This window comes from Schistocerca piceifrons, unplaced genomic scaffold (genome assembly GCF_021461385.2).
Source record: "Schistocerca piceifrons isolate TAMUIC-IGC-003096 unplaced genomic scaffold, iqSchPice1.1 HiC_scaffold_551, whole genome shotgun sequence".
NCBI lineage: Eukaryota > Metazoa > Arthropoda > Insecta > Orthoptera > Acrididae > Schistocerca > Schistocerca piceifrons.
The window spans coordinates 3,589-24,608 of NW_025728790.1; the positions used below are offsets into that span (position 1 = coordinate 3,589).

General features: G+C 39.3%; 1 protein-coding gene across 1 annotated transcript in view; it reads right to left on the reverse strand.

Moving 5' to 3' along the window:
• Positions 1-513: 513 nt before the first annotated feature.
• Positions 514-21,020, reverse strand: part of LOC124757567 (ubiquitin carboxyl-terminal hydrolase 8-like) — a gene marked incomplete at both ends in the record, with an annotated part of 115,452 nt that continues 94,945 nt past the window's right edge. The window contains 2 exons of the mRNA XM_047249068.1: positions 514-698; positions 7,750-8,237. Of these exons, the coding sequence (XP_047105024.1) occupies positions 514-698; positions 7,750-8,237 (673 nt within the window). The remainder of the gene's footprint in view (positions 699-7,749; positions 8,238-21,020) is intronic.

Consider the following 21,020-nt stretch of genomic DNA (forward strand, 5'->3'; position numbering starts at 1 on the left):
GTTTCGGTTAATTGCTTTCTCATTTTTATCATCTTGAGAGTGTTAAAATATTAATGTGGTATTCCTGACACGTGTTATCTTCTTTTAACCATTTATATTTATGTTCACACAATTAATGGGGTAAGTCTGAAAGAAAGTCTGTGGGAATTCTTTCACAGTATCCAGGCTAAACATTTATCACTGCCAGCTGTCCTTTGGTTGTTCCTTGCAGTAGTCTTCAGTCTTATTATCGAGGCAGATGGCGATCTGTTCATTCTAGTGCATCCTATGCAGGTCTCTCGCATTTCTATCTAGCTACTGCAACTTTTGTTGTGCGTTCAAAGCCTTGATTTCTTCCTACAATTTTTAGTATCCTCATTACCTCTATCACCAAATTATTTTTTTTAGTGCTCCAGAATGTGTCCTTTCATCGAAATTGTGCCACTAAGGTCTTTTCTCCATCTAATCTGCTACATACTTCTGAAGCACAGACATTTAAAAAAGATATGAAAGAGTAAGAAAGATTCCACAAACCTTTCCTGTTCTTTTTGTTCCCGTTGTTGGGTGATCTTTTTCATTTCTTTTTCTGTAAGATTAATTCTTTCATTGACTTCCTTTTCAAGATCTGTAAGCTTCTTGTCTTTTGCCAGATTTAATTCCTCCTGCTCTTTACTTTTGTACAATTCTAATTCATTGCGTAGTGATTGGTTTTCCAATTCCTGTAAAGTATGTGTCATTTAGTTCATGCAAGCTGTCATTCTAGATTTCTACAAATAATCATAACACATAAATGAAACAAATCAAAACTGAGTCAAGATGAGGCAATGAGTGCAAAATATCATACTACTTGCAGCTCAAATCCCCACCCCGCCACCCCAACACCTCTCACCCCAGAAACAGAAAATAAATATTGACATTATGTGCTCCATGGGCTATGCTTACCTGAACAAGCACAAAAATGAGAGTAGCTGCCATTATTGCACGTACAATAACTTACTTACTTACTTACTTACTTACTTACTTACTTACTGTCAAGCATCATAACAACACTACTGATAAGTGAGGGCAGGTAGTATGCACATATAAAATGTACTGACCAACTGATCACCACTCATACCTCAGTTTTAACAGCTGCCACTACTTCGGCCTATTCTGCAGCATTAGGGGGAGAGAGTAGCAAGTTTGAAAGCTGAGATAGCGTGTCCAACATTTCCATTTTGCTATCTATCTGCAGTTTAAAAAAATGGCTCTGAGCACTATGGGACTTAACATCTGTGGTCATCAGTCCCCTAGAACTTAGAACTACTTAAACCTAACTAACCTAAGGACAGCACACACATCCATGCCCGAGGCAGGATTCGAACCTGCGACCGTAGCAATCGCGCGGTTCCGGACTGAGTGCCTAGAACCGCGAGACCACCGCGGCCGGCTATCTGCAGTTTAGAGCCTAGTTTAAGCATTATGTGGTTGCCTTCCCTCATGCCATTGTTTAGTTAGTAAGTACTACACAACTGACACCATTGAAAAACAAAGAAAGAAAAGACTGAAGAGCTTATCAGTTCACAACAACAAAGTATGTGTTATGTTTAAAAAGTAATGGATTTTTTTTTTTTTTTTTTTTTTTTTTTTTTTTTTTTTTTTTTTTTGTTGCATGCTGTATTACTCTCATTCATGCGATTATTTTGTTTTTGTTCTATTAAACATTGCTGATACATACCTCTACAGTGTTAACCATGCTTGATATTTAGTCTGTTGTCAGATGTCAAAATTGACATATGTTTTGATAGTAACAGCAATAATTTATTCTGTATAAAAGTTGATGAGAAAACTTTTATTAAGTTTTGTTGTAAGAACACAAACAATGAACAAAGCTTTAGAAATATTGAACATTGCTTTTGGTGAGTCTACTACAAGTAAAACAATGGTTTACATGTGGTACAAACAGTTCGAAGAAGGCCTTCAAGATGTTGAAAATGACTAATACTCTGGACACAACAAAATATTGCCAACCAATGAAATCATGGAAAAAAGTGAAAGAAATTATCACGAACAACCGCCGAATCACAATCAGAAAATTTGCTGATGATTTTGCCACACTCCACTCACGCCACCAAAATTTTTCAGATGTTTTGAATACGAAATGTGTGATACCAAAATTAGTTCAAAAATAGTTGAATTTCGAACAAAAACAACAATGAATGCAAGTTATTCAGGAGTCTCTAGATAAAAATCAACAATAGTGCTGAATCATGTCATAATAGGTGATGAAAAGTGGGTTTACAGATATTATGTTGAAACTAATGCTTGATCATACCAATGGGAGCATTATGGATTGCCACAACCAATTAAAATTTGACAAGTGCAGTCAAACATACAGGTTACACTCCTTGTGTTCTTTTATTTTAACAGTGTAGTGCAACATGAGTTCTTGTTACAGGGTTTAACATTCAGTAACAAGCGCTACTTCCAAGAAGTTTAGTTTATGTGAAGTCATGAGGGGGAGGGGGGGTTGGGGGCGATAGCCCAGAAGATGATGAAACAATCCACAGCTTCTGCAACATGATAACGCAGCTGTGCACACTTCTGTGCTTGGTTTTGGACAAAAACAATAGTGTAATGGTCGGGCAGGCAGGTAAGAAAATTTAAATGGGAAATGAATAGGTTAAAGTTAGATGTAGTGGGAATTAGTGAAGTTCGGTTTCAGGAGGAACAATATTTCTGGTCAGGTGAATATAGGGTTATAAATACAAAATCTGATATAGGTGATGCAGGAGTAGGTTTAATATTGAATTAAAAAAATGGGAGCATGGGTAAGTTACTACAAACAGCATAGTGAACGTATTATTGTAGCCAAGATAGACACGAAGCCCATGCCTAACCAGTAGCAAAACTTTATGTGCTAACTAGCTTTGCAGATGACAAAGAGATTGAAGAAACATATGATGAGATAAAAGAAATTATTCAGATAGTGAAAGGAGATGAAAATTTAATAGTCATGGGGGACTGGAATTCAATAGTAGGAAAAGGAAGAGAAGGAAAAGTACTAGGTGAATATGGAATGGGGGTAAGGAAAGAAAGAGCAAGCTGCCAGGTAGAATTTTGCACAGAGCATAAGTTACTCATAGGCTGTATACGTAGAAGAGACCTGGAGACACTGGGAGGTTTGAGATTGATTATATAATGGTACGAGAGAGATTTAGGAACTAGGTTTTAAATTGCAACACATTTCCAGGGCCAGATGTGGGCTCTGACCACTATCTACTGGTTATGAACAGTAGATTAAAACTGAAGACACTGCAGAAAGGAGATTGACCATGGATAAACTGAAAGAACCAGAGGTTGTAGAGAGTTTCAGAGAGAGAGCGTTATGGAACAATTGACAAGAAAAGGGGAAAGAAATACAATAGAAGAAGAATGGGTAGCTTTGAGAGATGAAATAGTGAAGGCAGCAGAGAATCAAGTAGGTAAAAAGACGAGGGCTAGTAGAAATCCATGGGTAACAGAAGATGAAAGGAGAAAATATAAAAACGCAGTAAATAAAGAAGCCAAAAAGGAACACAAATGTCTCAAAAATGAGATCGACAGGAAGCGCAAAATGGCTAAGCGGAGATGGCTAGAGGACAAATGTAGGGACGTACAGGTATATGTCACTAAGGATAAGATTGATACTGCCTACAGGAAAATTAAAGAGACCTTTGGAGAAAAGAGAACTAAAACCAAACTCAACTACTCCCGAACAGGCCATGAAGGCCCAAAGGTACCGACCAGCCGCTGTGTCATCATCAGCCAAAAGGCGTCACTGGATGCAGATATGGAGGGGCATGTGGTTAGCACACCGCTCTCCCGGCCGTATGTCAGTTTCCGAATCCGGAGCCACTACTTCCTAATCAAGTAGCGCCTCAGTTTGCCTCACAAGGGCTGAGTGCACCCCACTTGCCAACAGCGCTCGGCAGACCGGATGTTCACCCATCCAAGAGCTAGCCCAGCCCGACAGTGCTTAACTTCGGTGATCTGACGGGAACTGGTGTTACCACTGTGGCAAGGCCATTGGCAGAAAAGAGAACTACTTGTGTGAAGATAAAGAGCTCAGATGGAAAACCAGTTCTAAGCAAATAAGGGAAAGCAGAAAGGTGGAATATGTATATAGAGGATCTATACGAGGGTAATGTACTTGAGGGCAATATTAAGGAAATGGAAGAGGATGTAGATGAAGATGAAATGGGAGATATGATACTGCATGAAGAATTTGACAGAGCACTGAAAGACCTAAGTTGAAACAAGGCCCCGGGAGTAGACAACATTCCATTAGAACTACTGATGGCCATGGGACAGCCAGCCCTGTCAATACTCTTCCCCTGGTGAGCAAGATGTACGAGACAGGTGAAGTACCCTTGGACTTCAAGAAGAATGTAATAATTCCAATCCCAAAGAAAGCAGGTGTTGACAAGTGTGAAAATTACCGAACTATCAGTTTAATAAATCACGGCTGCAAAATACTAACACGAATTCATTACAGACGATTGAAATAATTGTAGAAGCTGACCTTCGGGAGGATCATTTGGATTCCATAGAAATGTTGAAAAACATGAGGCAATACTGACCCTCGACGTATGTTAGAAGATAGATTAAGGAAAGGCAAATCTACGTTTCTGGCATTTGTAGACTGTAAGAAGGCTTTTGTCAATGTTGACTGGAATACTCTCAAATTTTGAAGGTGCCAGGGGTCAAATACAGGGAGCAAAAGGCTATTTACAATTTGTACAGAAACCAAATGGCAGTTACGACAGTCAAGGGGCATGAAAGGGAAGCAGTGGTTGGGAAGGGAGTGAGACAGGGTTGTGGCCTATCCCCGAGGTTATTCAATATGGGCATTGAGCATGCAGTAAAGGGAACAAAAGAAAAGTTTGGAGTAGGAATTAAAACCCATGCAGAAGAAATAAAAGCTTTGAGGTTTGTCGACAACATTATAATTCTGTTAGAGACAGCGAAGGTGCTGGATGAGCAGTTGAACGGAATGGACAGTGTCTTGAAAGGAGGGTATATGATGAACATCACCAAAAGAAAAAAAGGCTAATGGAATATAGTCAAATTAAATCAGGTGATGCTGAGGGAATTAGATTAGGAAATGAGACACTTAAAGTAGTAAAGGAGTTTTGCTATTTAGGGAGTAAAATAACTGATGATGGTCGAAGTAGAGAAGATATAAAATGTAGACTGGCAATGGCAAGGAAAGCGTTTCTGAAGAAGAGAAATTTGTTAACATCAAGTATAGATTTAAGTGTCAGCAAGACGTTTCTGAAAGTATTTGTATGGAGTGTAGCCATGTATGGCAGTGAAACATGGACGATAACTAGTTTAGACAAGAAGAGAATAGAAGTTTTTAAAAAGTGGTGCTATAGAAGAATGCTGAATGGGTAGATCACGTAACTAATGAGGAGGTACTGAACAGAACTGGGGAGAAGAGAAATTTATGGCACAACTTGACTAGAAGAAGTGATCGCTTGGTAGGACATGTTCTGAGGCCTCAAGCGATCACCAATTTAGTACTGGAGGCACCATGGAGGGCAAAACTCATAAAGGGAGACCAAGACATGAATACACTACGCAGATTCAGAAGGATGTAGGTTGCAGTAGTTCCTTGGAGATGAAAAAGCGTGTGCAGGACAGAGTAGCATGGAGGACTGCATCAAACCAGTCTCTGGACTGAAGACCACAACAACAACAACAACAACAACAACGATGAAGTCTCAGCCTCTGTATTCAGCAGACATGGCATCACATGGCTTTTTCTGTCCCCAAACACAAAAAGCTTACAGGGTCACTATTTTACAAACATAGATGAAATTAGAGTGCTGAGAGATCTAATGACTATACAGAAGTGCTTTGGGGTTTGTAAAGAGCACGGTCATAAGTGTATAATTTCTAGTGTGGACTATCTTGGAAAGAGTAATAGTAATGTTGATAAACGAGAAGGAAAGAATTGTAGAAAGATGGAAAGAATACTTCTCCGAACTGTGGAATCGCCCAGACCAAGGTGGGATATTACCTGCAAACACTACGGAGGAAAGGAAAGATGAAGAAGAATGGGAAGTTAGCGAAGAAGACGTGAAAATCATAATCAAAGACTAAGAAACAACGAAGCCCCAGGTGAGGACGGAACAACATCAGAATTATTCAAGGAGGGAGGTGAGAGCTTACACTTAGAGATATATAAACTGATCCAGTTGATATGGGAGAAGGAGACACTGCCAGAAGAATGGAAATTGGCTATAATATGCCCCAATATACAAGAAGGGAAGCAGAATGGAATGTGGTAACTACAGAGGAATCAGCTTGTTGAATGTAACGTATAAGGAGCTGTCCATCATTATCCTCAGAAAATTGCAACCATTCATAGAGAACAACATACACGAGTACCAAGCTGGCTTTTGACCAAACTGATCGACAATACATCACATTTTCACACTAAGACAATTGTTCGAAAAACATTGGAAATATGATGAAGATATCTACAGCCTGTTCATCGATTTTCAATGTGCATATGACAGCATCCACAGGAATAGCCTACACAATGCAATGCGGGACTTCAGAATCCCTGAGAAGCTAGTGAGAATGGTGCAAGCTTGTGTGGAAGGGTCAAAGGCAGCTGTACATTTCCGAGGAGCCACATCAGAAACATTTGAGATTGAGACAGGCCTTAGACAAGGGGATGGTCTCTCATGTGTTCTGTTCAATGTCGTCTTAGAGAAAGTAATAAAAAAGTGGAGCCAAAAGGAGTGGGCTGGAATGGAGATGGACGGTAACTTCAATTGTCTCGCATATGCAGATGACGTAGTACTATTACGTGAATTGAAGCACGAGTTGAAAGAAATGTACCTGAAAATGGACAATTATGCACAGAAGGTATGGCTCAAAGTCAATCGAGACAAAACAGAGTTCACGCAATTAGGAATAAGACAAGAGCAGGTATAATTTCTTGAGATAGATGGCAAGAGGTTCAAGAGAGTAGACCAGTTCAAATACTTGGGATCTTGGTTCACCACGGACAACAACATAAAAATGGACATCAAGGAAAGAATAGCAGTAGGAACGAAATGCATGCATTCCCTCAGAGAAATGCTTGGCTCTAAATCTATCTCAGTGAACACTAAGATGAAAATCTACGACACAGTGATATGCTCAGCAGTAATGTACGGTTCAGAAACATGGAGCATGACTAAGCGAGAAAGGGAAAAACTATTAACATTTGAAAGAAGAGTAATGAGGAAGATATGGGGACCAGTTTTAGATAATGGAGAATGGAGGAGGAGGAAAAACAAGGAAATCCACCTTCTGATGCGACAACCAACTATCCTACAGAAGATAAAGAGCAAAGGAATACAATGGATGGGCCATGTAGCCCGTATGCCAGATGGAAGAAAGGCGAAGATAGCACTAGTGGGGAAACCAAACACCAAATGCCCCATTGGACGACCAAGGCAGCGCTGGATGGACAACCTGGCGAAGGACCTAGCAGCCCTGGGAATTGAAGACACCTGGAGAGGCACAAAACACAAAACAGCAAGGAATGGAGGCAGTTTGTGGAAGCAACGCCTGGTCTGCAGGGCCTGTGTTTGCTGAATATCTATCTATCTATCTATCTATCTAACAATTATGTAGACAAACAAAAGAAATTCTTTCCAGAAAACCAAAATTCACATTAGTTTTTCTTTAACATACCATCACACATGTATTTTCTAGTACAGCTGCAACTTGATTTAAATAACTTGCCTTCTCCTTTCGTTCCTTTTCTAAGTTCCTTATATTTTTTAGCAGTTCTTCCTCCTTCTGCTGAAGCTGCATTCTCAGCTCCTCTTCTGCTTCCTTCTCTTTACGTAGTCTAATTTGCTCCCACTCTTCTTCTGCTTTAAGCCGGTTTTTTTCCAAATTCAGTGTGCTATTTGCCAATGTCTCTCGCTTTTCTAGAAGGCTGGCTAAAGCACGACTTCTTTCCTCATACAATTGAAGAGCTGCTGCCTTAGATGAACGATCAAAGGCTGGCTTGTTGTGTGGTGTAAAACTCACATTATCATGTTGCACTGATGGAGCATCCGAAACAACACTGCCACCACCAGCATCAGCGTCACTTGGGGCTGTACTATTACTGTTAGTTGGTCCAGCTATAGCAACATGTGCTGGTTTGGATGAACGATCCACTTTTGGCAGTGATGGTGCAGTATTTGTGACTGAGTCATTTATATCAGGGTATTCTATTGTATCTGAAATAAAGACAAAATAACACATAAAAAAGAAAAACTTGTTTTACAAGTACCAAGCTGGCCAATAGAACGAATACTACAACTCAGTGAAAAGGAAAGTAGATAACAAAATAATCAACATATAAAATGTTGCAATACAAATATATAAACTACTAAAAAGTGATAGTTTAAATTCTTCTCTTCGGAAGGAGATTAAGAAGGAATTCCCCACACCACTGCAGCAATCACAGAATGTTTCCAATTTTTATTTATTTTATCTGAAAGGAAAATTGGGCTAAATTATAGCTAAATGAGAAAATATCACAGTTTTTAAGTATTTTAGCCGGCAACTACATGCCATCACATATGTCTCCATCCAGGATACATTTTCCCTGGAGGCTTGCCTTTACACTTCTATAAATGAAAATCAAATAGTGCTCTATGCTTTACAAGGCACACACACTTGCAATGAAATTACCCTGATAATGCCAGTAACATGTTGTCTTTCATTGTGTAAAGAAAAGTAGATGACTGCTTGTGTTGAGTAAAAAGAACAATACAGAAACTCATTCCAGTTCACCTGGAAACATCTTTCAACTTACATTCTTTATCTATATCCTTCGAGGCATAGTATAATTTGTGACACACACGTTAGACTCTAGGTAATCAGGTCATTCATTTCACATATGGGTGTTGGATTAGTGGAAGTGCTGGATTATTGAGAGTGTCCGAAATTTATTTTAAAAAATGTGGGGGATGTACTTTATTAAATCCAAAGATATAATTCTAAAAACATAGAGGATGTGCTTCACTAAATCCGAACAGACAATTTTAAAAATATAGGAGGATATACTTTATTAAATTCAATGATATATTCATTTCCAAAGGCAACTTTGTCAATGAGTGCGTACATAATTATACAGTAGTATCACACATTATGAAACATGTTCCAAATTTTTAATTGTCCGAATGACAATATGCGATGGCAGCACGCTTTGTCACACAACTAGTTTATTATCATTACATTGGTACTGCAAGTATCTGGTTGCGGCATAATGTACTCCAGGAAGATGTCTGTAGTGTGAGAAATCTTCATGCTCACTCCTTCTCTGTCCCCTTTTTCATCACTTTGAACACTTTCCTGCTTGCTTTTGCTTTTGATTATTTTTTCATCTGTAAAAGTTTGGTCTGTATCACAGGTTTCCTCTTTCAACCACTTAGCAACATCTTCATCATCAATTTCTTCTCCTCCTGGAAGCTTGTGGAACATGTCAGTGTACAAGGTATCAGCAACTGATGACTCTGAATTGGGTGGCTCATCGCTGTCACTCAGTTCTGGATCTAACTCTGCTTCAATGGATGGCAACACTTTTCTCCAGCCTTTTATCATCATAGTGCTTTCCACTTTATCCCACGCTTCAGCTTCTTGGAGAACATCAAGTAAGTTCATTGCTTCGACACCTTCAGCGTTGTCTTGGAAGAGTCATTTTCACATTCATTCAGCAAGGAGGCCAGGTGTGCATGTCGATAATGACATTTAATTGATTCCAAAATTCCCTGGTCCATGAGCTGAATCAGGGCTGTCACAATACATGGAAGAAAAAGTGCTTGTAAACCCCTGGGCTTCAGGGCCACATTGGAAGAATGATTGGGAGCACTTCAGTAATAAGAACAGCTTACAGTCGAAGCTGCTTCTTCTTCTTCTTCTTCTTCTTCAGATCTTTTCTCACTGCTGGTACAAATGTTTCATGGAACCACCGAGAGAATATTTTTCTGTACAGCCACGCTTTCTTCTGAGTGCAATGTTGCACTAGTAGTGTATTTATGTCACTCTGTCGAAAACAAAGTGGATGTTGGTATTTCCCAATCACCGTGAGCAGTAGCTTATGACTTGCATTTGCGTTACAACATTCCATTTATGTTACGCACTGTTTCTCTTGCTTGTACCCACAAGTCTCCTTCTCATGCTTGGCAACTAATGTTTCTGAAGGAAGGATCTTGTAAAAGAGTGCACTTTCATCAGCACTGTATAAGGCATCAGCAGTTTTATCTTCCTTCTTTATTACCTTCCTTAACTTGTTTACAAACTCGTCTGCATATTGTCCATCAGCTGAGTGACTTTCCCCGGCGGCTGTCAGATACTGAACGCCACGTAATTTTTTCCAATAGCCAACCCTCACTTGCTGCAAACAAGTTACTACCACCAAGTTGTTTGTTAAATGCAGCTCCTTTTTCTTTTATTATGGGACCACTATCTGGACTTCCCTTACTGCACTGTTGTATGAACCATCTACAAACATCTACGTCCAGTTCCTCATTCTAACTTTTTCCCATAACCTTCTGTTTTCCCAGCTCACTATCCATTCGGGTTGCATAATGTTGAATAAAATAGTCTTACTTTTTGACATCATAAATAGTTGCTTGTCCAACACTGTACTCAGCAGCAGTGGCTTTCACCTTCCCTAAAATTCTGAATTTCTGCTTGAGCTCTAGCATAACATGTTTCCTTTTAGAAGACATGATACTGAACTGTAAAGATTCCCACAATTTCAAATGTGTGTAGCATTCTTTAACATTGTAATTCACTAACGACACTGTTGCACCTGATGGTTCATTCTTGTGTGTCATTTCGAATGCAAGCTGAATTGTTGAGAGGCCAAACTAGTAAAGGCTGGTTTGGTGAGAGTTTGATGTAGTTTACCAATATTATTCCTTTTCTTCTGCCTTTATCTTGTTCTATAAAGGAATATTACTGATCTGGTTACTATGGGAAATGTACATGGGAGAAAAATAAAATGTTGGTTGCTCAATCTTGTAATGTTCATTCATTGAACTGGACACCACGTCTGTCGTGTAGATTCTCCCTGTGTAATATGTAGGACATTTCAATAAGGCTCTCAACTTGAGTGAACGAAATCATAACAAATCACACAACTTGTCTTAAAAATTTATTATTCGATTAATTCAAGGGTAAGGGTCCCACACTGACAATTTTAGATTCAGCCTGACAAAAGTTTTGTAAACATCTTTTTTGTGGATACTTACACTTCCTTAGTTTTCTGCCAATGAGAATCAGTCTGTTTCCTGGCTTCCCTGCAATTGAATTTATGTGGACATTCCATGTTAAATCATTCTGCATGGTTACCCAATGTATTTGACATACTGACAGGGAGAGATGCCCAGGGGTGGGATTGATAGTTTGAAATGTTTAATGCAATTTATGAAAAATAATTTCCTGTAATGCTTTAGAGACTTAATAGTAGTAGTATTACACAGAACGATTGCTGAGCTTAGTGGTTAAGACATATTCCTGGCATACAGAAAGTTGTGGGTTCAAATCTCAACAAGTGGTTTGATGTTTTTTTATTATTAAGTCTTTATGACTTCGATTATTATTTTTATTTGATTGACTGATTATAATATTTTTTATTTCTTTGTTGCATCATTTCTGTCATCATTTAAATTTTTCATTTGCTTTCATTTTTTCTTCTTATCACTTTTTCTTTCACTTGGAATCTTTGTCCATATGATTTTAATTATTTTTAGTGATTAACTTTAGAGTGATTAACTTTGATTAGAACTTACATGGGGAGAACTGGAAGAGGCATTGGGCAAGATGAAGGGAGGGAAGTCACCAGCTAAGTGTAGAGATGATGAGAGCAGCAGGAGAGGTAGGGATACAATGGCTATATTGAGTAATGAAAATTGTGTGGAGACAGAAGATGATCCCAGATGACCAGAAGAAGAGAATAATTGTCTGATCTTTAACAAGGGAAATAGAAAAGAGTGCAAGGGGATAACATTGATGAGCCATTGTGCAAAGATTTTTGAGAAAATTTTGGAAGGACAAATTCGGGGAAAATTAGAAGGAAGAATGAGAGAAGAGCAACATGGCTTCAGAACAGGAAGGTCCACAGTGGATCTAATTTTTGCTGTAAGACATCTGCAGGAACAGCACTATGAATATGGAATAGGTCTACTAATGACCTTCCTGGACACTGAAAAAAAAAGAGTATGATAGTGTACTTAGAAGCAAAGTGTGGAAAGCCCTGGAGAACAGAGGAGTAGCAAAACAGATTATTTGGAGGATAAGGGAAATGTACCATGGAAGTGTGAGCTGTGTGAAAGTGGAAGGAGAGAGATCAGCTTGGATTAAACAGAAGAATGGCTTGAGGCAGGGAAGTGCACTTTCACCATTACTCTTCATTGTAGTGATGGATGATGTAATGAGTACAGTAGCACAAGTAATTTGTGAAAGGAATATGAAAGCTATGGTGTTTGCAGATGATCTGATGATTTGGGGGAATGAGGAGGAGGAAGTACAAGAGCAGGTGGACATATGGGAATGAACACTACAAGAATATGGGATGAAATTTAGTATATGTAAGAGTGAGATGATTACCACAACAAGAAAGGAGGAGAGAGGATCAATGGCAATAATAATTGGTGGGGAATGATTGAGGAGAGTAGAGAGTTTCAAGTACCTAGGGAGCCTGACACAGGAAGATGGGCGACAGAGAAATAAATGAGCGGGGAGAAAAGCAGAAGCATTTTGGAAGAGTGTCAGAAGCCTGATATGGAGCAAGGATGTACCCCAATTCAGTAAAAAGGTTTTATACCAGTCGTACTATGTCCTGATCCTGACATATTCATAAAAAACCTGGTTTATGAAAGGAACAGAGAAAAGCTATGGAGATGAAATTCTTGAGAAACAGTATTGGAGTAATAAACATAGACAGGTTAAGAAATGATAGGATCAGAGAGTTAATGAAGGTGGAACCATACAGGAGGAGATAGAGAAATCAAAGCTGAGATGGTATGGACACGTTAAGAGAATGGATGAGAAGAGGATACTCGGGAGGATACACGAGATGAAACTGGAAGGAAAGAGACCAAGAGGAAGACCGAGAGACAGACAGCTTTCAGAGGAATGCCTCCAGAAGAAAGGGGAAGACCAGACCAAGGTGAAGACGGAGAGATGGTGGCAAGACAGAAGACGATGGAGAGGCCTATGTTCCATACAGACCTGGCCAGAGAATGGAAATTGAGGAGAGTAGAGAGTTTCAAGTACCTAGGAAGCCTGACACAGGAAGACGGACGATAGATAAATAAATTTTCATCCATGTTATTGCATTCATTACTTCTATTCCTCAGTCTGCTTAAAATTCGTTTTATTTATAATCCCTTCTCTCGTTTAAATCTTCATCTGCTTTATTTTGCCCACAGTGCAACAAGAATTTACGTTTTAAATGTTTGTATGGCGATTACCACAAAAAATGTACAGCTTGTAATGAAAAATAAATTACTGATGCAATTGCATGGCCTATATGATTGATTTATTATCTTATCCTTTTTTTGCACAAATATTCCAAATGAATAAAGAATGATAGGAAGAAAAAATACGAGCAAAGAGAAGGGTCAATACTATGATACTGTGAAATATTAGAAATAAAAAATTACATTTAAACCAATTAAATGAATAAAAATAATTTTGATAAGCATTTAAAATAAAAAAATTCATGGCATGTGACAACATTCGAACTCACAACCTTCTGCACATTAGGAATATATCTTCACCATTAGACTACAGCCATCATTCTGCATAATACTACATATTTAAGCCCCTAGAGCATCTTGGAAAATTTTTTCATTGATTACTTGCAAATGAGAGTCCAATTTCAGGAATGGATCCAGGATGTGATACCTTGGACCATAACCTACACTACCATATAGATGATTTCTTGAAGTTCTTCCCACCCTTTCTTCTCCTTGTGAGCCCACAGACTGATTAGTTGGTTGGTTGATTTGGGAGGAGGGACCACACAGCAAGGTCATCGGTCCCATCAGATGAGGGAAGGAAATTGGCCGTGATCTTCCAAAGGAACAATCCTGGCATTTGCCTAAAGCAATTTACAGAAATTACAGAAAACCTAAATAAGGATGGCAGGACACGGGTTTGAACAGTCATCCTCCTGAATGCGAGTCCTGTATGCTAACCACTGCGCCACCTCAACTGGTGATTGATTAGTGATTGTTCAAACCTAGCCTTTTCATCTATTACATAAACTTTCTGATTGTGGCAGACAACTGACAGTCCCTGCATCAAATGTCAATCACAGGGAAATAATAATGTGGCTTGAAACTTACTTGTAGATTAAAACTGTGTACAGGACAGAGACTTGAACTCAGATCCTGAGTTCGAGTCGCGGTCCAGCACACAGTTTAAATCTGCCAGGAAGTTTCATACCAGTGTACATTCCACTGCGGAGTGAAAATTTCATTCTAATATAGTGGTTTCATTGTATAGAAGTGTATTGTCAGCAAATAATATCAGAGAAATACCAATTTTTATCTACCATGACGAGGAGTATAAAGCGTGTTATTGTCACACAACTTTTCAAATGCATCATAGTTTTGGCATGAAGATGTAGGAGTACAAAATCAGCTGTAGTAGAATTAACAAAAGTAGTACTCGATGCTCATAACAAGGATGAGTGTGTCGCAGAGCATATTCTTAGAACTGTCTGAGGTACCGGGTGATCAAAAAGTCAGTATAAATTTGAAAACTTAGTAAACCACGGAATAATGTAGACAGAGAGGTAAAAATTGACACACATGCTTGGAATGACACGGGGTTTTATTAGAAAAAAAAAAAAACCACCCCATATTGCTAGACGCGTGAAAGATCACTTGCGTGCGTCGTTTGGTGGTGATCAAGTGCTCAGCCACAAGTTTCGTCATGCTTGGCCTCCCAGGTCCCCAAACCTCAGTCCGTGCGATTATTGGCTTTGGGGTTACCTGAAGTCGCAAGTGTATCGTGATCAACCGACATCTCTAGGGATGCTGAAAGACAACACTGACGCCAATGCCTCACCATAACTCTGGACATGCTTTACAGTGCTGTTCACAACATTATTCCTCGACTACAGCTATTGTTGAGGAATGATGGTGGACATATTGAGCATTTCCTGTAAAGAACATCATCTTTGCTTTGTCTTATTTTGTTACGCTAATTATTGCTATTATGATCAGATGAAGCGCCATCTGTCGGACATTTTTTGAACATTTGTGTTTTTTTTGTTCTAATAAAACCCCATGTCATTCCAAGCATGTGTGTCAATTTGTACCTCTCTACATTATTCCGTGATTTATTCAGTTTTCAAATTTATACTGACTTTTTTATCACCTGGTACATGATTGTACTACATAAGCTAGTGTCATCTGGAATAAGAGATGCAGCTAATGGCTGATTCTGATCATACATAGCAATTAGGGTACAAAAAGTGGAGATAACAAAAACCTCAAATAAGGCTAAACTGTGAGTGAAGCACTTATCAGATCCAAACTACATCAATACAGGAGTTCCTACATTACTGTTCCTGATATACTTCACTAAATTACCCAATATTGTTAGTCATGGAAAAAAATCTCTTTACTGATGACACCAATATTTTAGTAAGATAAAAAACAAGGGAGCTACCTGCAGAGAAAGAAAATGAAACCCTAAGGGAAGACTATAATTTGTCTGTATGCAGTAAAGTTAAACTGAACATGAAGAAAATAGATTCATTAATTTTACTTTGAAAAGTGGAAAAAAAGACAGTACCTCTACAGGGTGTTACAAAAAGGTACAGCCAAACTTTCAGGAAACATTCCTCACACACAAAGAAAGAAAATATGTTATGTGGACATGTGTCCGGAAACGCTTACTTTCCATGTTAGAGCTCATTTTATTACTTCTCTTCAAATCACATTAATCATGGAATGGAAACACACAGCAACAGAACGTACCAGCGTGACTTCAAACACTTTGTTACAGGAAATGTTCAAAATGTCCTCCGTTAGCGAGGATACATGCATCCACCCTCCGTCGCATGGAATCCCTGATACGCTGATGCAGCCCTGGAGAATGGCGTATTGTATCACAGCTGTCCACAATACGAGCACGAAGAGTCTCTACATTTGGTACCGGGGTTGCGTAGACAAGAGCTTTCAAATGCCCCCATAAATGAAAGTCAAGAGGGTTGAGGTCAGGAGAGCGTGGAGGCCATGGAATTGGTCCGCCTCTACCAATCCATCGGTCACCGAAACCGTTGTTGAGAAGCGTACGAACACTTCGACTGAAATGTGCAGGAGCTCCATCGCACATGAACCACATGTTGTGTCGTACTTGTAAAGGCACATGTTCTAGCAGCACAGGTAGAGTATCCTGTATGAAATCATGATAACGTGCTCCATTGAGCGCAGGTGGACGAAACTAAAATGAGCTCTAACATGGAAATCAAGCATTTCCGGACACATGTCCACATAACGTCTTTTCTTTATTTGTGTGTGAGGAATGTTTCCCGAAAGTTTGGCCATACCTTTTTGTAACACCCTGTATATTAGGTAGCAAACACAATGTTTTTAGAAAAGAATACCGATTCTCAGTTTAAGTGGTATGAACACTCAAAATGCTTGCAAAGAGAATATCACCAGCATACTATGCTCTTAGAGCCTTTTAGTTACATACTGCTCATGTGTACACTCAGTTCGTAGCTATGGAATTCTTTCCTGGGGAACAAATGAATAAATGTGGTTCAAATGGCTCTAAGCACTATGGGACTTAATATCTGAGGTCATCAGTCCACTACACTTGGAACTACGTAAACCTAACTAACCTAAGGACATCACACACATCCATGTCCGAGGCAAGATTCGAACTTGCGACCATAGCAGCCACGTGGTTCCAGACTGATGCGCCTAGAACTGCTCGACCACAGTGGCCGGCAACAAATGAATAAAATATGAACATAGTTTCTTCAGGACCACAAGCATAATAATAACCACAAATAGTAATCACTCTGGTTTAACAATCTGCTCAAAATATTGAAGATTCTAAATTCGTTATGCAAGTACATTTACAATCAGTTATACACTTAATAAATAACCTTGATAATTACTGCAAAACCAGCTATGCCCATGACAATGGAACAGTGTAAACTCTTACTTATATTTATATATAAAAACAAAGATGAGGTGACTTACTGAACGAAAGCGCTGGCAGGTCGATAGACACACAAACAAACACAAACATACACACAAAATTCAAGCTTTCGCAACAAACTGTTGCCTCATCAGGAAAGAGGGAAGGAGAGGGGAAGACAAAAGGAAGTGGGTTTTAAGGGAGAGGGTAAGGAGTCATTCCAATCCCGGGAGCGGAAAGACTTACCTTAGGGGGAAAAAAGGACAGGTATACACTCGCACACATGCACATATCCATCCACACATACAGACACAAGCAGACATACTTATATTTACAAAGAATTACTAAACAGGAACCTCAACTAGCATTTTCTACCAAGGAAATAAATTTTTATGGATGACAGACTTTATGTTTTCAAATGATAATTGTTAAGAGAGATCACAAAAGCAAACTTATTTAAAAAGACTATTAAAAAATAAATATGTGGTGAAGGATTACTTAGATAATATAGAGTAGGATCTTGGTAAAAAGTGTAACACAAGTAATTAATAACAACACACCCCTGTAAATTTCACAACACACTTTCACATTTTGCAGTAGCTAACACTATTGTCTTATCCTCTTTCTGAACTCAACATCTCATTATGGAGACTCAGCATCTCTGCTATATGGTGAGTAGCTACTTTCCTTCTCATAATATTGTTGAATTCCATCCTGGATTTTCCATTGTTGGATTATTGTATATATGATTTTTTTACTAATACTAGGACATATCCAACACCCTTGTAAAAACCATCCACCACTGAATAATACAACACCAACTATGAAATCAAGTAGCAAATGGTATTCTCTATCAAATTTCTTGTTTTATAAATATTATGGATAAGTTCTGATAGAACGTAAATAATTTAGAAGTAAAGGAGACCATTCACTTACAGCCGAAGTGTTGAGTCATCAACACACAGAGGAGAAAGAAAACCTACTAGCTTCCAAAATAATTGCAGTTCAGCAGTTAGAACAGACTGGGTACAGGATGTGTAGGTGCAGTTGCAGGTTAGAAATATGGGAGGGAGAGGTGGCAGGTGCATCAGCTAGGCACGTGATGCGTGAGTGTGGGAGCCGGTGTGGAGTGGGGCACAATGAAGGCAGCATGAAGTCGTGAATTGGGAGGGGGTGAAAGGAAAGACGAACGGAAATTTACAATTAAGTGATACTGGGTGGCAAAAGGGGCACTTCTTTGTAGCTGATTCATGGGGGGAGGGGGATTAGGGATGTGTGAGAATATAGCCCATGAAATCTGTTTGTGAACTAAGTTTGGGGGATAGTGCCGACCTATGAAGACCCTCATAAGTTCTTCTGCATACTGAGAGGGGGGGGGGGGGGGGTTGTTACTGCAGATACAGTGTCCACGGGTGGTCTGGCTGTATGGGAGAACTTTTTGATGTGAAAGGAATGACACCCGTCAAAATGCAGCTATTGTTGGTGGTTAATGTGTTTAATATGGACATAGGTGCAGATGGAGCCATCTGTGAGATTTCAACATCCAGGAAGATGGCACACTGGGGTGAGGGGGAACCAGGTGAGGTGGAAGGAAGTCCTGGCACTCAATCCAGTTCATCAAGATAACACAATGAATCTGAACTAGACAAGTGGTTTATGGTTTTGGGAGGCTAGGAGAGTGCCATGCAGGTGCCCATAGCTGTGCAAAGGATTTGTTTATATACCCTCCCCTCAAAGGAGAAGTACTTGTAAGTTACGATACACTTAGTAAGGTGTAGGAGCAATGAGTTGGTATGTTTGGAGTCTGAAGGACGTTGGGAGAGGTGGTGTTCAATAGTAGAAAGGCCATGGGCATCAGGATGTTAATGTACAGAGAGCTGGCACCCCGTCCAGCAACATTAATAATGCTCTCCAAAATCTATAAACCCAGTAATCCTCGACACTCCACTGGTACTGGTTATTGAGCTCCTACTGAAAGAATTTCCGCCCTTGTTGATCAGTACCTCCAACCAATTGCCTGAAACCTAGCCTCTTGCATCAAATATACTAACCACTTCCTTCAACAACTCTCCACCATTCTCCCCCTTTCACCTCCCGCATCCCTATTCACTACTGTTGATGCCACTTCACATACCCCATCATCGCACCACACCCCTCTCGGGTACAAAGGAGCACCCTCCTCAGCACCCAATATCATCCTGGACTGGAACAACTGAACCATATCCTTCGCCATGGCTTTGATTGGCTACCATCATGCCCTGAAATGAAGGACATCCTACCCAAGATCTTACTCATCCATTCTAAAGTGGTATTCTGTCACCCATCCAACCTACACAACATCCTAGTCCACCCCTATGCAACTCACACTCCCAAACCCTTAACCACAGCACACAGTTCACCTGCCGAAATGCAATGCTGGGACTGTGCATCCTGTCAGAATTACGTGGTCCAGCTTGAGAAAGGATTTATTTTGAAATCTCTTGCTTTGTGTAGCACACAATTAAGAAAATAATTAATATGAAATGTTTTCATTTACAGAAGAAAGCAAAGGAAATACGCTGCAATCAGAACAGACGGTAGTGCATGGAAGTTAAACCCTCTAGTTGTTAGTTACATGGTGTATTTTGTTTACACAGTACAGCACAGCACAGAAACACAGGTGGTAATTAAGTTAATAATGGAATGAAGGGAAATGAAAATTTTCATATATAATGTGCTAAATACTGAATTTTCACGACTTCTCACTTCAATACGATGAACAGAAACCACATGGTTCCAAACACAAATTCTGCAGAAAATTTAACAATTATATAAACTTTTTTGACTGTGCCCCTTCCTTGTGGTACATCCCTTGTAACAATGTGGCTTAGCGACTCAGCAAGGAAGTATCAGACCAGAAATCCAAAAGTCTGGGGCCAAATGCCAGTAGGTTCAAGGAGTTTTCTGACACTCATTGCTCCTCTCACCTCCAAAATAACTTGTGCGTGTTCAAAAATGATATAATGGACTGTGATTCATAGTCTATGTTAAACTGTAGTTCCCTTACAAGTTGCTGGATAAGTCAGTTTAAAGGTAGGTGAAGAGAAGAGCCATACTTGCTAAAATAAGGTGGGGTATTTACTTGCACAAATTGTGTATTTTTTTCTTATAGTCAAATCAACAACTGTCAACATGAGGGACCATAATCCCTTTGATCAATGAATATGGTCTACTTTAAAAACAGAGTTTTGCAGGAGTATGGTGAAAAAACTGAATAAGTACATTAATCTCCGAAGTTGACATCTTGTTTATTCCTACTATTAATGCAGTATTTGGTATTTTAGGTCTGAAGTTCGTCCTTGGAGCACAAGTGATAGTGAATGGTAAGCTGAAGGAAACAGAACATAATACCTGCTAAGGTGGACACATGCATTTAATTAAAACTTTCATTTCAAATTTACTCATGCACGACATCAATGTTAGTTTCTGCCACAAAGTTCCATGGAACACTTAGTCCAATATTTAACTGTTTACATGCTTGATGTCTTCAACAGTATTGATCAATTTTTACTATACTGTGTTTAAATGAAGCCACATATCCACATTTCTGTAAGTGTGGTCCTATCACTGCACTGCTGTGCCTTCTGTTATGTGTGTATCGAAGGTAAGGCTTGCACTTTTCATTCTGCCTCTAATCTAACCTAATCTAATCCAATCCAATCTGCCTCTACTATTGTACTTTATTTTCGTTCTTTAAGGGTTTTCTTACTACTTCATATATATAGGTAATACCCCTCCCGTTTAGCACAGCCTTGACGCATGCTTATTCTACAGTATAACAATAAACATAACCTTTCTTT